We start from the raw sequence: 15,493 nt of genomic DNA, 5'->3' as shown, positions 1-15,493 counted from the left end.
GGGGACACTCAGCTCCTCTCCCGCAGGAGCTGCCGGTTCACGCCAGCCAAGCCCGTCCTTCCGACAAGCCGCCGAAGAGCCGCTGCGGCCACGTGACACGCTGACTGTCACGCGGGCGCCGCTCACGTGACCCGGCTCTCACGTGGCCCGGCCCCGGGAGGGAGGCGACCGGCGCGCCATGGCAGGCGCCAGGCTCTGGTTTTCGCTGCTGCTGGCGGCAGCGTTCCCCGGGCCGGCGACGGCCGTGTGGCCTTGGCCCCAGTACATCCAGACCTCGGACACGCACTACGCCATCACCCCGCACAACTTCCAGTTCCGGTACCATGTCAGTTCCGCAGCCCAAGCGGGCTGCTCGGTCCTGGACGAAGCCTTCCTGCGCTACCGTGGCCTGCTCTTCGGTTTGCGGTCTGGGTACAGTGCCCTCCCCAGCGGTGAGTCCGACCGGCCCCTCCTCGTTCCCGGGCTCTGCCTTGAGACAACTCCCCAAACCGTCTGAGATGCCCTTTTTCTGGCTTGTGCCCAACCCTGTGGTGGAGTCCCAAACCTCCACTTCCTCCTCGCCCTTTTTCTCCAGCTGTCGTCTCAGTGTCCAACGTTTGGTTACCCATCTTCATTCACTTGACTGAGCTGACTTCTGGGACCAGGATTTATGCACAATCCTGCCCTTGGGCCATATTTCACCCTCAATGCCTGCGGTAGGACCACAGTTCAACCAAGTCAAATTACTGAAAATACTACGCCAGTAGACATATCAAGGGATCCCTCTGACAGTGTTCAAGTGTCGCAGGGTCCTAGTGAGGCTGTGACCAGGGCTGGGTAGAGGATACCAGAGCTGACACCAAAAGTCGGTAAGAGAAGACATGAGAAATCTACTCACTTACGCAAAGTTACACAAAAATGCCTGACTCATAGCACGTTCACTAAATGTTTAAACTGTGAGAGAAATCACAGAGCACTTCCAGAAGGTAGGGGCTGGGTGGTGGGGAGGAATGAGCCTGGGGGAAGTGTGGGGTTGAAATGAAGAGTCAGGGCTGCTTTGGATTTGGTTTCATCTAAAATAGAATAGCAGGGGCAGGCAGTTCACCTTAAGGCAGCTGCTGAAAATTGTGTGTAAGAATTATTTCTCTGCAAACTGATTGAGTAGAGTCACGAGTAAAGTTGTTAGGCAGAAAGACAGGAGCCAGATGAAAAGAGGGTGAGGCCCCCCCAAGAACTCAGGGAATTAATCAGATAAAGCCAGAGAGCCGGAGATAATTCAGAGATTTATTAAATGAAGCCACAGGACCCAAGAGTGGCTTGAAGGGCACAGACACTCCCCAGATGACAAAAATTCCCCAGATACAAAATGTCAGGGCGCAGTCCCATGTCTTTAATCCAACAATCAGATCAAACCCTCAAGGCCAAAGAATCAACCAAGGACTTCTCAGCCCTACCAAAAACTGCGCAGAAGCCTCACAGGAAGGAGCCTGCCTGTGTCTACCCTGGCTCTGGCCCACTCCGCCCTAGGAGTGTATTCAAATAGAACTTTAATTCTGCTTCATTGCTGGTGGGGACAAGCACTGAGGAAAACAAACTTAACCCATAACAAAGTTAGCAACGCCACAAAATAAAGTGCTATGTTACGGGCTTCAAATTTAGAGTTTTATAGAAACTCTCCTAGAATCTAGTTATCTGATTATAATGTATAAGTGTTTATGGGGGGAAGCCATATTTTTGGTTGGGCCATATGGTAACATTTTGTATGATGTTTCAGTGTGCTTAAATTACTTTCACAAATGTTCTCATTTGATTTATAGACTTAAGCATTTGATTAAACAGATGGTGCTTAGAGATGACAGATAATTTAGGGAAATAAAGAGAGTCTCAGCATCAAGGTAGTTCCTAACTGGTAAGATACATTAGGCTGGAGAGGGTAAAAGGCCTGCTGTTGTGAGTGTGGAGGGTCACATATTTCTGTGACTCCTTCATGACAAATAATAGAATGCCTTACACAAGATTGGAACTCAGAATGTGTTTATTTTGGTATAAAACAGTTAAGGCCTGGCTTGTGCAAAAAACATCTGTCATCTAATTGGTATGTGCCTATCCCATTGCTTGGGTAAGCTGGACGTTACAAAAAAGAGTCTAAGACTTAGGCCCATGCTTTGCAGTCCAATAGAAATATGAAGCAAAAGGCCACGACATATTTATAAAGTGCTCAAATTAGAACGTTTACTTCTACTGTGTAAATTAGGATAATTCCTGTACTTCTAAATTAAGCCCTTATTTCCATTGCTTTCTGTCTACAGTTTATCCAAGAAAATAGAACTGGGGAGATAATTATGTGGAAAAGGTGTGCTCTAAATTCCCTAATAAAAGAGATTCAGACACAACTAAGATGTTTATTTCGACTTACTACTTTCCTGTGCATGAATTTCCTGTTAGGTTAGTTGATGGTTCTTATCCATTGAGAGAGAATGAAAACTGGTCTGGCTGAACATTACCAAAGAGGTACAAGTCATTTTGCTATTGTTCATCCTGTGGAGTCTGCCCTTTGGAATATAGTTGGCTGCAGAGGCTTTCAGATAAGCAGCTATAACCCTATTTCTGAAAAAAAGTAGAATGAATCAGTGGAGGGGAAAGCAAAGGTAGCAAGGCCCATACCAAAGTATATTTCTCTAGGGGGATGATTTTAGTGAAGAAATTAACAGGCAAGTTAAATTTTAGCTAACAGCTTTGTATCCCTTCCTCCAGATAACTTCCTTGTAGGCTCTGGGCCAGTGTTTTTCTCCATGCAGCACAACTTCTGGTTTTTATCTGAACCTGGAATTCAGTGGAATTCATGCTTTCTCTGACAAATAAGTGTGTTGTTCGGGTTCGATTCTATTCTGAATTCACCTTCAAGGATTAGCTGTAGTCCATCAAGTGCTAAATGATCTGTGGAGGTGTTTAGTATTTGCTACCTGCCTTTGTCCTTAAGAAATGTTTCTGCCAAATGGAGTGTGTGTGTTGCATACTGTTAAACCTGTTAGATGACATTATTCTAGGCTCTAGATCCTTGAATGAACCTAGTTCTGTGTTTTGATTATTAGCCACATCCTGTTTGCAAATCAAAGATCTGATCATTTGGGATGGCATGCATCTTACATTGCTCCAGATACTTTTGTAGGGGCTTGATGGAGCTGATAAAGCCTGAAATTTTTCAGGTAAAGTGGCTAAATCTGAGCCATTTGACTGCATTCTTTGCTTTTCCTGAAACTGGTTGACTGAAGCCATAGTATTTAATGGCTATTATACAGTTACCTTCCTGTTCTAATGTTCACATGCTCATCCTTGTGAGTTATTTAGGATGCCACTATCCCTGTACAGAATAACTCCCAGCCCCTTTCCAAACCCTTTTATTCTAGAATAGAAGGAAGATTATTATATGAATATTGGAATCCTTCCATAGTCATTATCAATACTTGATTTGCTCATCCTCCAGTATTAAACAAGTGACTCAGTTAATCAACTGCATAGTTCATTATAATCTGAATCTCCTAAACTGCTGCCTTTGGTCATTCATTCTATAACTATGCTTGGAACACAGTAGATAATTAATTATTTGTTGGATATATTAACCTAAAGTGGCTACTTTGTATAAAAGTGTCTAAGAAGGTTTCATGGTTTTTGTTTATTTCTAAGACCATCAAAAAGGAGATGATTTGCAGGTTTCATTTAGAATTGATTGCCTTTCCTTTCAGGTTTCAAATTTGGAATATTAGCATGTGATTCCAGGAAAAGCAAGATGATACTCGCTGTGGTCCCAGCTCCCGCTGCTCTTAGCCCAACACTGGAGAGACATTGGGAATCCATCTAGGAATCATAGGAGGGAAACAGATAGGATCGGGCAGCTGGCTGGGGGGAAACAGTAATGCAACTTGTTCTTTCCACTCCTCTCTGCACTCATCAGTGGCTAAGTACACTTTAAGTTTTCCAGGACATCCTGCAGAAGACTTGATTGCCAGTGTTTATTGTTTTAAAAACAAAGAGGAAAAACAACAGAGGGAGAAAGTTTTGTAGTAGAGAATTATTTTTCTTGTGAAGGGGTACGCAGAGAATGGACAGATGCATGAAGGGGAGAACTATGATTTGGAAGGAGATAGGTAGCAGGGCCATAGTTATTAGTGAGGGGCAAAATGGTCATGTTCCATTTGAATCCCAGGGTCTAGACTGGTTTGGCCTGCAATCTTCAACCAGCCTCTATCCATGACCCTTTTGTTTTCTTTATTACTAAATCATAATTCTGTTCCAATAGCCATGGGTAGTACTGTGACCAAGAAGGTCAGCTTGATCAAGATGTATAGTGGGTAGTCTGGGCCTGGTTGATGAAAATTTTGAGTCTTTTTTCTTTGAGGTATCATTGCTCTGCCTGCCTTATATATTCTGCTTGAAGACCATATACAGTGGAGGACACAGGGTCTGCAACATGTTTATTCAGGAATCAACCAGTTTATTAAAGTAACAAGTTTATTAATCACTTGTTTATGTTCTGTCAGGCAAATCACCTAATTTCAAAGCAGTTGCTGCGGCTTTTTTTTTTAAGTCTGCCTACATTCCAAGCACTTCCAAAGCTAACAAGGAAATAGTGATGACTGTCTTCACTGTCTCTGAAGGAGGGTACTGTAGAAGGAAGGACTTGGTGATTTTAAAATTAAAATCAAAATCAAATTAAAAAGTCTGTATATAGATGACACAAGCATATACTTATGTCAAAATGCATCAAGCTTTGTTCATTTTAAGATTTGGGCATTTTATTGCATGTACCTCAACACTTTTTAAAAATAAAATAAAATAAAAAAAACAGTTCACACAAAATAAAACACCTAACATATAAAGAATGGAGGAGGAGGAATAAGAAGGGAGAGAAATAAAGAATCAACAGACTGTGTTTATAGTAGCTCAATAAGCGAGTTAAGTTAGATGGTAAGATAGTAAAGAAGCTAACCTTGAACCTTTGGTAACCACGAATCTAAAGCCTGCAATGGCAATAAGTACATATCTTTCAATAATCACCCTAAATGTAAATGGACTGAATGCACCAATCAAAAGACACAGAGTAACAGAATGGATCAAAAAGCAAGACCCATCTGTATGCTGCTTACAAGAGACTCACCTCAAACCGAAAGACATGCACAGACTAAAAGTCAAGGGATGGAAAAATATATTTCATGCAAACAACAAGGAGACAAAAGCAGGTGTTGCAGTACTAGTATCAGACAAAATAGACTTTAAAACAAAGAAAGTAACAAGAGATAAAGAAGGACATTACATAATGATAAAGGGGTCAGTCCAACAAGAGGATATAACCATTATAAATATATATGCACCCAATACAGGAGCACCAACATATGTGAAACAAATACTAATAGAATTTAGGGAGGTAATAGAATGCAATGCATTCATTTTAGGAGACTTCAACACACCACTTACTCCAAAGGACAGATTCACCAGACAGAAAATAAGAAAGGACACAGAGACACTGAACAACACACTAGAACAGATGGACCTAATGGACATCTACAGAACTCTACACCCAAAAGCAGCAGGATACACATTCTTCTCAAGTGCACATGGAACATTTTCCAGAATAGACCACATACTAGGCCACAAAAAGAGCCGCAGTGGATTCAAAAAGATTGAAATTCTACCAACCCACTTCTCAGACCACAAAGGTATAAAACTAGAAATAAATTGTACAAAGAAAGCAAAAAGGCTCACAAACACATGGAGGCTTAACAACATGCCCCTAAATAATCAATGCATCAACAACCAAGTTAAAATAGAGATCAAGCAATATACAGAAACACATGACAACAACAACACAAAGCCCCAACTTCTGTGGGACGCAACAAAAGCAGTTTTAAGGGAAAAGTATATAGTAATCCAGGCCTATTTAAAGAAGGAAGAACAATCCCAAATGAATAGTCTAAGGTCACAATTATCAAAATTGGAAAAAGAAGAACAAATGGGACCCAAAGTCAGCAGACGGAGGGACATATTAAAGATCAGAGAATAAATAAATAAAATTGAGAAGAATAAAACAATAGAAAAAAATTAATGAAACCAAGAGCTGGTTCTTTGAGAAAATAAACAAAATAGATAAGCCTCTAGCCAGACTTAATAAGAGTAAAAAGAGAATCAACACACATCAAAGGAATCAGCAATGAGAAAGGAAAAATCATGATGGACCCCACAGAAATACAAAGAATTATTAGAGAATACTATGAAAACCTATATGCCAACAAGTTGGAAAACCTAGAAGAAATGGACAACTTCCTAGAAAAATACAACCTTCCAAGACTGACCAAGGAAGAAACAGAAAATCTAAACAGACCAATTACCAGCCATGAAATTGAAGCTCTAATCAAAAAACTACCCAAGAGCAAAACTCATGGGCCAGATGGATTTACCACAGAATTTTATCAGACATACAGAGAAGTCATAATACCATTCTCCTTAAAGTTTTCCAAAAAGTAGAAGAGGAGGGAATACTCCCAAACATATTCTATGAAGCCACCATCACCCTAATACCAAAACCAGACAAAGACTCCACCAAAAAAGAAAATTACAGACCAATATCCCTGATGAATGTAGATGCAAAAATACTCAACAAAATATTAGCAAACCAAATTCAAAAATATATCAAGAGGATCATACACCATGACCAAGTGGGATTCATCTCAGGAATGCAAGGATGGAACAACATTCAAAAATTCATCAACATCATCCACCACATAAACAAAAAGAAGGACAAAAATCACATGATCATCCTCATAGATGCTGAAAAAGCATTCAACAAAATTCAACATGCATTCATGATAAAAACTCTCAACAAAATAGGCATAGAGGGCAAGTACCTCAACATAATAAAGGCCATATATGATAAACCCACAGCCAACATCATACAGAACAGCGAGAAGCTGAAAGCTTTTCCTCTAAGATCGGGAACAAGACACTGTTGCCCACTCTCCCCACTGTTATTCAGCATAGTACTGGAGGTCCTAGCCACGGCAATTAGACAAAACAAAGAAATTCAAGAATCCAGATTGGGAAAGAAGTCAAACTGCCACTATTTGCAGATGACATGATATTGTACATAAAAGCCCCTAAAGATTCCACTCCAAAACTACTAGAACTGATAATCAGAATTCAGCAAGGTTGCAGGACACAAAATTAATACACAGAAATCTGTGGCTTTCCTATACACTAACAATGAACTAATAGAAAGAGAAATCAGGAAAACAATTCCATTCACAGTTGCATCAAAAAGAATAAAATACCTAGGAATAAACCTAACAAAGAAAGTGAAAGACCTATACCTGAAAACTACAAGACACTCTTAAGAGAAATTAAAGAGGACACTAACAAATGGAAACTCATCCCATGCTCTTGGCTAGGAAGAATTAATATTGTCAAAATGGCCATCCTGCCTAAAGCAATCTACAGATTCAATGCAATCCCTATCAAATTACAAACAGCATTCTTCAATGAACTGGAACAAATAGTTCAAAAATTCATATGGAAACACCAAAGACCCCAAATAGCCAAAGCAGTCCTGAGAAGGAAGAATAAAGTGGGGGGGATCTCACTCCCCAACTTCAAGCTCTACTACAAAGCCACAGTGATCAAGACAATTTGGTATTGGCACATGAACAGAGCCACAGACCTATGGAACAGAATAGAGACTCCAGACATTAACCCAAACATATATGGTCAATTAATATACAATAAAGGAGCCATGGACATACAATGGGGAAATGAGAGTCTCTTCAAGAGATGGTGCTGGCAAAACTGGACAGCTACATGTAGGAGAATGAAACTGGATCATTGTCTAACCCCATACACAAAAGTAAATTCGAAATGGATCAAAGACCTGAATGTAAGTCATGAAACCATAAAACTCTTAGAAAAAAACATAGGCAAAAATCTCTTGGACATAAACATGAGCAACTTCTTCATGAACATATCTCCCCGGGCAAGGAAAAAAAAAGCAAAAATGCACAAGTGGGACTATATCAAGCTGAAAAGCTTCTGTACAGCAAAGGACACCATCAATAGAACAAAAAGGCATTCTACAGTATGGGAGAATATATTCATAAATGACAGATCCGATAGAGGGTTGACATCCAAAATATATAAAGAGCTCACGCACCTCAACAAACAAAAAGCAAATAATCCAATTTAAAAAAACAGTTCTCCAAAGAAGAAATTCAGATGGCCAACAGACACATGAAAAGATGCTCCACATCGCTAGTCATCAGAGAAATGCAAATTAAAACCACAATGAGATATCCCCTCACACCAGTAAGGATGGCCACCATCCAAAAGACAAACAACAACAAATGTTGGCGAGGTTGTGGAGGAAGGGGAACCCTCCTACACTGCTGGTGGGAATGCAAATTAGTTCAACCATTGTGGAAAGCAGTATGGAGGTGCGTCAAAAAACTCAAAATAGAAATACCATTTGACCCAGGAATTCCATTTCTAGGAATTTACCCTAAGAATACAGGAGCCCAGTTTGAAAAAGACATATGCACCCCTATGTTTATCACAGCACTATTTACAATAGCCAAGAAATGGAAGCAACCTAAGTGTCCATCAGTAGATGAATGGATAAAGAAGATGTGGTACATATACACAATGGAATATTATTCAGCCATAAGAAGAAAACAGATCCTATTTGCAACAACATGGATGGAGCTAGAGGGTATTATGCTCAGTGAAATAAGCCAGGCAGAGAAAGACAAGTACCAAATGATTTCATTCATATGTAAAGTATAAGAACAAAGGAAAAACTGAAGGAACAAAACAGCAGCAGACTCACAGAACCCAAGAATGGACTAACAGTTACCAAAGGGAAAGGGGCTGGGGTGGATGGGTGAGAAGGGAAGGGTAAGGGGGAGGGGAAGAAAGGGGGCATTACAGTTAGCATGTATAATGTGGGGGGAGGCACGGGGAGGGTTGTGTGACCCAGAGAAGACAAGTAGTGATTCTACAGCATCTTACTACACTGACGGACAGTGACTGTAATGGGGGTTGTGGGGGGGACTTGGTGAAAGGGGGAACCTAGTAAACATAATGTTCCTCATGTAATTGTAGATTAATGATACAAAAAAAGCAGTTCAAAAATAAATAAATTTAAATAGCTAACACGTTTCTATCAGCTGCTGTACTGGACAGTATAGTTCTAGAGCATATAAAAGAAGAAAGCTTCCAAATTCTTTGATGAAGTAATATAAAATTGAGAAGTCTAATAAAGACTGAATTTTTAAAAAACCCATAGATCAATCTCATTTCTAAAAAATTGATGCAAAACCTGTGAATTAAATGGGCAAACAGAAGCTTGTATCACTTTAAAGCCTATTATATAAAGACCATCTAGAGTTTATTTCCAGTATTCCAGATAGTTCAGAAAGAGGAAATTTAATGTAATTTGTTATATAAAGAGTAATAAGTACTATAAGGGAGGGAGAAAGGGGGGAAGAACTTGAATTGTTCTTTTTGGAAACCCCAAAAAATCCACTGAAAATTTATTCAAATAATAAAAATTTAAAAAGCTGCCTGGATATAAAATCCATGTAAAGAGAGCAATAACCTTCATATGTACAAATTAGCACCAGTTAGAGAAAGTGATGGCAAAGAACACAATTCTATCATAGCAACAATAACAATGACAGGTAAAATTTCTAAGAAAAATTGTTCAAGATGTAGCTGAAGAAAACATAATCGCCTAAGGGGCAGAGTAGGGAAACTTGAGTAAATGCAAAGGGATGTCACATGCTTGGATAGGGCGTACAAGTTAAGTCATGAATGTAGTGTCATTTTATTCAATTCCCAACAGGACTTCTTTTTCTTTTTCCTTTTTTTTGCAAAAAGCCCAGCTGATTATGTAGAAAAATTAAAAAAAAAACAATGGCTAGGAAAATTTCGGCCACCGAATATAAAGTTAAACAAATTCAAATAGGTTTATACTAGCACATAAATAGTTCAGTGTATCGGAACAGGAAGTCCAAATAATGGACCCAAAGGTATATGGGAATATAGGCTCTGATAAATGCATCATTTCAAAACAGAACTGAAAAGGAAGAATATTTAGTACATGGTGTCGAGCCATATTGAAAAAAATCTAGAGAAAAAGTGTTGCATCAGGCATACCTGCATCCTAGGCCAAAATGAATTCCAAGTAGATGAAAGACTAAGTGAAAAAAAACATAAATGGTTAGAAAAATCAAGGAGGTCTCCTGGTTAGGAGAAGGCCTAGCTAAGCATGCCACGAAATATAACAGTCATGAAAACTCAACTGTAAAAATCCTTTATGACAGAAGCACAGTCAAAAGACATTACCTAGGAAAACTATTTACAAGTGTGTCATATTCCAAAGGACCGAGTTCTGTACAGTATGAGTGGCTTTTAGAGACTGTTTGAGAACAGACCAGTAACACACTAGAAAAATGGGCAAAAGGCCATACAAGCAGCTCATAAACTCACGAAGAGATGTGCAACCTTTAAAATTTGAAAAATATAAATTAGCACCTCACTGAGATGCTTATTTTCATCAGATTGACTAAGATTAAAAGCTTGGAGGGAAAAGAAAAGTGTGAGCCCCAGAGCTGCCTTTCTGTCCCATCTTCTTCCTCCCACTGCCCCACCTCCAGACAGAAGAGGGAAGCGAGGCGTTGCAGGTTTTTGCCAATTGATACCTTCTTTTTTCATTTGTTTTTCGCGACGGGTGTGGGTTTTCCCCTTACAGCTTACAGCGGATGTGCTGTTGGTTTCCTAGCCTGTTAAGGGTTTAAACTTCAGTCCTTTTCCTGTTGATTGTAAAGAAGGAAAGGAAGTTTACTGCCCAAACAATACTTCTTTAGAAATTACAGAGGTTACTGTTAAGTTTCTGCATTTTCTTAAATTTCCTCTGCTAGCCCTGGAAATAACTGATAAAAATAGAGTCAGTGTGCATCAAGAGGCTTAACCACTCGGATTAGGAGCTTTCTCTCACTTTTGGGGGGCCACGGACAACAAGGTCAACGAAAGAGGGGGAGTTAGGTCTGTAGGGATGAGAGAGATGTATGTGTGAAAGGCTCTGTGATCTGCCTCAAGGTTTATGGGTCTCTGGTCCCTTGTAGTAGAGAAGAGGATTTGCTTTCCTTCTCTGTTCCTGACTGTAGTGAATAAGACCCATTACTGAGACAGGAACTTCTCTTTTTCATTTCCTTTGTTTCTGTTTTAAGCTTCTGTTATTACTTAAACTTCCTGGCCGTGCCCTTAATCCTGACCCCTCCCCAGTAGCGGTGTGCTAATTGTGTCCACATCTTGAGGTTGATGGGGGTTGGGACCTGGAGTGGAGCTCTTCCCTGTGGAAGTGTACACTCAGAGGCAGGAAGTTTGGTCACTTGTCAGCTAGAGTGTCAGTAAGCAGCTCCCCTTCTTTCGTAATGCGTTGGGATGAGAACAGGGGGATGGCCTACCAGGTATACTGTGTCCTAGGTGAAGAATATAGCTACTGTCCATTTCAGCTTTGTCCTGGTAGTAACTAGTACTAGGATCCCGCATCGGTGGCTTTGGTCTTTCGACTAGGACGAGCTGCCTAGTCGATTGGGGGCAGATTGGGGGCAGATTCAGAGGTCCAAGCTCACATGCCTTATATGTGGGAGGGTCGGCCTGTTTGCCATCCAGGTTGGGCGCACAGTGGAGCCTACAAGCTCCTGTAGGAAGCTCATGAAAAGCCCTCAGGGAAGCTGTGCCTGTGGTGTGGTTATCCCACAAAGCACCCTGCCCGTGGGCTCCTCTCGTCAAGTGGCAAAAACCTGATCTTTTAGGAGAAGGGGACTAAGACATGGAAGGAAACTAGCATTTATTAAATGTCCGGCACTTGCTGTATGTTATGCCTTTTAATTTTCGTGATAGCTCTTGAAGTTGGTGCTATCCCCTTTTTTCAGAATAGAGACTCACAGAGGCTAAGTAACATGTTTAGGGTGACACAGCCAGTTGTAGAGCAGAAATTTCAGTTGGGTCTGTTTGTCTACAAAGATTTTCCTCTTTTCACTGTGCAATCTTGGGGATTCTACTGTTCATAAATATCTTCACCAAGCATTAATAACAATTAGCAATTTGGGAAACTACTGGCCTCTGGTAGACTTAAGCACCAATCACACTTCAGTGTCATTTACTTAAAGTAGTAACTTATAACATCTAATTGCACTCAAATTATGCGTGTTTTGATCCCCAGCTCATAGTCAGCAGATTCCTGGCCGGCTTCCTTCCATCCATCCTTATTACAAGTAGTATTTATTAAGAACCTATAATTTGTCAGTAGTGCTAGTCCAAAGAATATTAATTGAACTGTCCTTGCCCTTGAAGAATTGACAGTCCCTGAAAGTGGGAATACAGACATATGGTAAAGTGTGATTTTTGCTGATAACTGAAGAACAAGGTGCTATGGGAACACGTGTGTGTTGAGGCAAGGGGGGAGGTTCGTTTTGAGAGGGCCGCCGCGAAGAGCTGTCGCGTCACATCTGAAAGTAGGTGGGGATGAAGGCAGTGACGCACCTAGGAAGAACTGCATGTGGGAAAGGCCTTCAGGAAAAAGCCTTCATCCCTATTCAAGAAACGCAAGGTCACTGTGGCTGAAGCACACAGCTCTAGGGTGGGTCAGCCAGTTCTGAAAGCTGGAGAGGCCTAGACTCAAGGTCATGAAACGACCTAGTAAGCCCTGGTAAGGGATGTGAACTCTATGCTAAGGTCAGGGAAGGCCAGTAAAAGCCATTAAACAGGGTAGGTGATGTGACTCACCTGGGGATTGGTGGGGAGCAGGACTAGAGGCAGGAAACCCAGTTAAAAGGCTGTCACAGTGGTCTAGGTAAGAGATAATAGTGGCTGAAATAGGTTGATGGCTGTAGGGACAGAGAAAACTAGAAAGATGGAGGAGAAATTCAGGAGGTGGGAATGTCTGAAAGCAGAGGGTTATGATGGAGAGGGAGGGGCTGAGGATGACTCCAGATGTATGATTTAGCAGGTTGGATGTATTCTGCAGCCATTCACAAAGCTAGGGAAAATAGTAGGAGAGGAGGGGAAGGGAGGGAGGGAAGGAGTAAAAGAGAGAGAGAGAGAGACGAAGTGAGTGATTAAGAGATTAGAGGCAGGGTGAGAAAAGTTTGATTTGGGGCCTGTTGAGCGTGAGGTGTCTCACATCTAGCCGTTGGCTATATGGTGCTGAAGGTTGAGAGAATGAAGTGAAGCAAGAAGGGGACAAGAAGGCCCAAGAGGTGACCATGGGAGGGTGTTGAGAAGGAGGAGGAGGATGTCGTTGGGCAACTACTGGGCCAGAAGGTGGGTTAGTTCTTCCTCTGGAGTCGCAGTCACCTGGGACGATAGCCAGCCTCGTCACAGAGAGGAAGGGTTGGGGCTGAGATCCAAAGTCTCGGGTAAATAGAGAGGTGACCGGGAAGCTGCAGAGTGCAGGGGCAAGGAGAGGCTCAAGATGTTACAGCTGAATGTCAGAGAAGAGAGGTGTTTTTTTCACCTGATGGTAGCAGCCTGGAAGCAGCCCCAGAATATGAGAAGGAGCAGCCTCACAGCAAGCTGTAGGGCAACTACTGGGGAGAGCCAGGCTGCAGTTAAGCAGGAAGTAGAAGAGACCGAGGATGTTAGTAGTGGAACAAGATGCCGGGGGGCTTGTGGGGGGGGTGTGATGTGTAGTGCAGGAGTGTTGGTGGAGGAGAGAAAACATTTATAGGAATGGGAGTGTGGATCCAGAAATGAGCAGATTCATTTATATATTGAGCAGAGTGACAAAAGATGATGGCCATGTGACATGGTAGAATTCCCCGATTATAAGACTGCCAGGAAAATAAGTTCCAGAGACAAGAGTTTTCAAAACACTTGCACACGTAAGAATTTAGCATACGATAAAGGAAGCATTTCTCATCAGAAGTGAAAAAATGTATTAGTTAAAAAAATATGTAGGGATGACTGTTTATGAATTCAGAAAAAATTTAAATCTTCACCTGATACCAAACACAAAAGTAAATTTCAGGTGGATTAAAGATCAAAGATAGAAGATATGCAACAAAACTATTAGAAGGAAATAAAGGAAACTGTTCATATAGTCTCAGGGGTAAAGGAGGCCTTTTTAAGCAAGCAAATAAAAGAAACCATAAAGGAAAAGACTTGACAGATTGAGTACAAACAAATACAAGCAAAAGAAGCCTTAAGGTTAAAAAATAAAGGACAAAATGGGGCAAATATTTGCAACCTTAGAAGACAAGATTAAAATCTAGGAAGAGCTCTACAAATCAACAAAAGAAAACTAACTTTAAAAAAATGCAAATAATATGGCCAGTAAATGCATACAAAGCATGCTCAAATTCTTTCATTATTAAAGAAATACAGATTAAAACAAAGATGTATTTCTTGATCTATCAGGCTGGCACAGATGAAAAAAGATTTGAGATAGTCTAGTTTTAGAAGAATGTGGAGAAATGGACTCATGCATGTTGGTTGGGATATAAATCAATACAGTATTTAGGAAGACTAATTTGACAATGTCAAACCCCAAATTTTTCATATCTTTGGTCTACCATTTCCACCTCTGGGAATATTCCTACAGGAATCTCTTGTAACTGCTTAAACAAGAAATATATATATAGGGGTGTGTGTGTGTGTGTGTGTGTGTGTGTTCACTGGACCATTGTTCATAATATCAAAAAGTTAAAGCATTCCCAGATGTCCACAAAGAGAAGTTAGGACTTTCAACTTCTTAAACTATATCTCAAAAATGAAATTTTATTCAGTACTTACAAATAATGATACAGATCTATATATACTGACAAAAGATCTGCAAATAATGTTAAGTGGAAAAAGTTACAAAATATGTATTAGGATCTCATTTTTGTTTTAAAAATAATAAATCTACGTATTTACAAAGAAATGAAAGACTGCAAAATGTTAACCGAAGTTATCTCTTGAGATGTAGAAGTATAGGGAGATGTTGTCTTTCCATTTAGGGTGGGGAGAACAGGTTAAGTTTTTAAAGTAAGGGAAAAAAGAAAACCTTTAACTACAACTTTGACAAAAGAAGATGGAAGGAGGAAGGTTCAAGATTCATCTATGGCTGTGTAGCTTGTACTTCCAAGTAGGTATTAGTGTTGTCAGGCAGCTGTGTCTGGGGAGGTCTCTCCCTGGGCACTAGGTGAAACCTCAACCCTGGGTGGGGGAGGGTTGACTCTGAACGAGAAAGAATTCTCTGGCAGGTTGAATGAGTGCAGGTAAGGAAGGAATTCATTAAAGTGAGAGTAGCAGGGAATTGCAGTGGATTTGCAGGCAGCAGAGAGCAAGGAAGAGTAGAGAGAGGAAAGGGAAGCTCACTGAACCCCTGCTCGGCCCAGGGCAGATCCCCTGCCACCTCCTAGAGCCAGGGTCACCTGGTGTCCAATGTCCGCTTGGATCTGCACAGGGCAGGAACTAAGCCCTCACC

General features: G+C 40.9%; 1 protein-coding gene across 3 annotated transcripts in view; it reads left to right on the top strand.

The window, feature by feature from the left end:
• Positions 1-126: 126 nt before the first annotated feature.
• Positions 127-15,493, top strand: part of HEXA (hexosaminidase subunit alpha) — a 34,613-nt gene continuing 19,246 nt past the window's right edge. For 2 of the 3 annotated variants that reach the window (XR_012120780.1, XM_037010096.2), the window contains exon 1: positions 129-431. Coding sequence is in view for 1 of the 3 variants with exons in the window: in XM_037010096.2 (XP_036865991.1) it covers positions 179-431 (253 nt within the window). In the remaining 2 variants the exon portion in view is untranslated. Of the gene's footprint in view, positions 432-15,493 lie in introns of all 3 variants that reach the window. The other variant, XR_005059033.2, reaches the window with a different exon arrangement.

This window comes from Manis javanica, chromosome 8 (genome assembly GCF_040802235.1).
Source record: "Manis javanica isolate MJ-LG chromosome 8, MJ_LKY, whole genome shotgun sequence".
NCBI lineage: Eukaryota > Metazoa > Chordata > Mammalia > Pholidota > Manidae > Manis > Manis javanica.
Note: the sequence above shows the minus strand (reverse complement) of the source record. Positions and strands in the feature narration are given on the sequence as shown.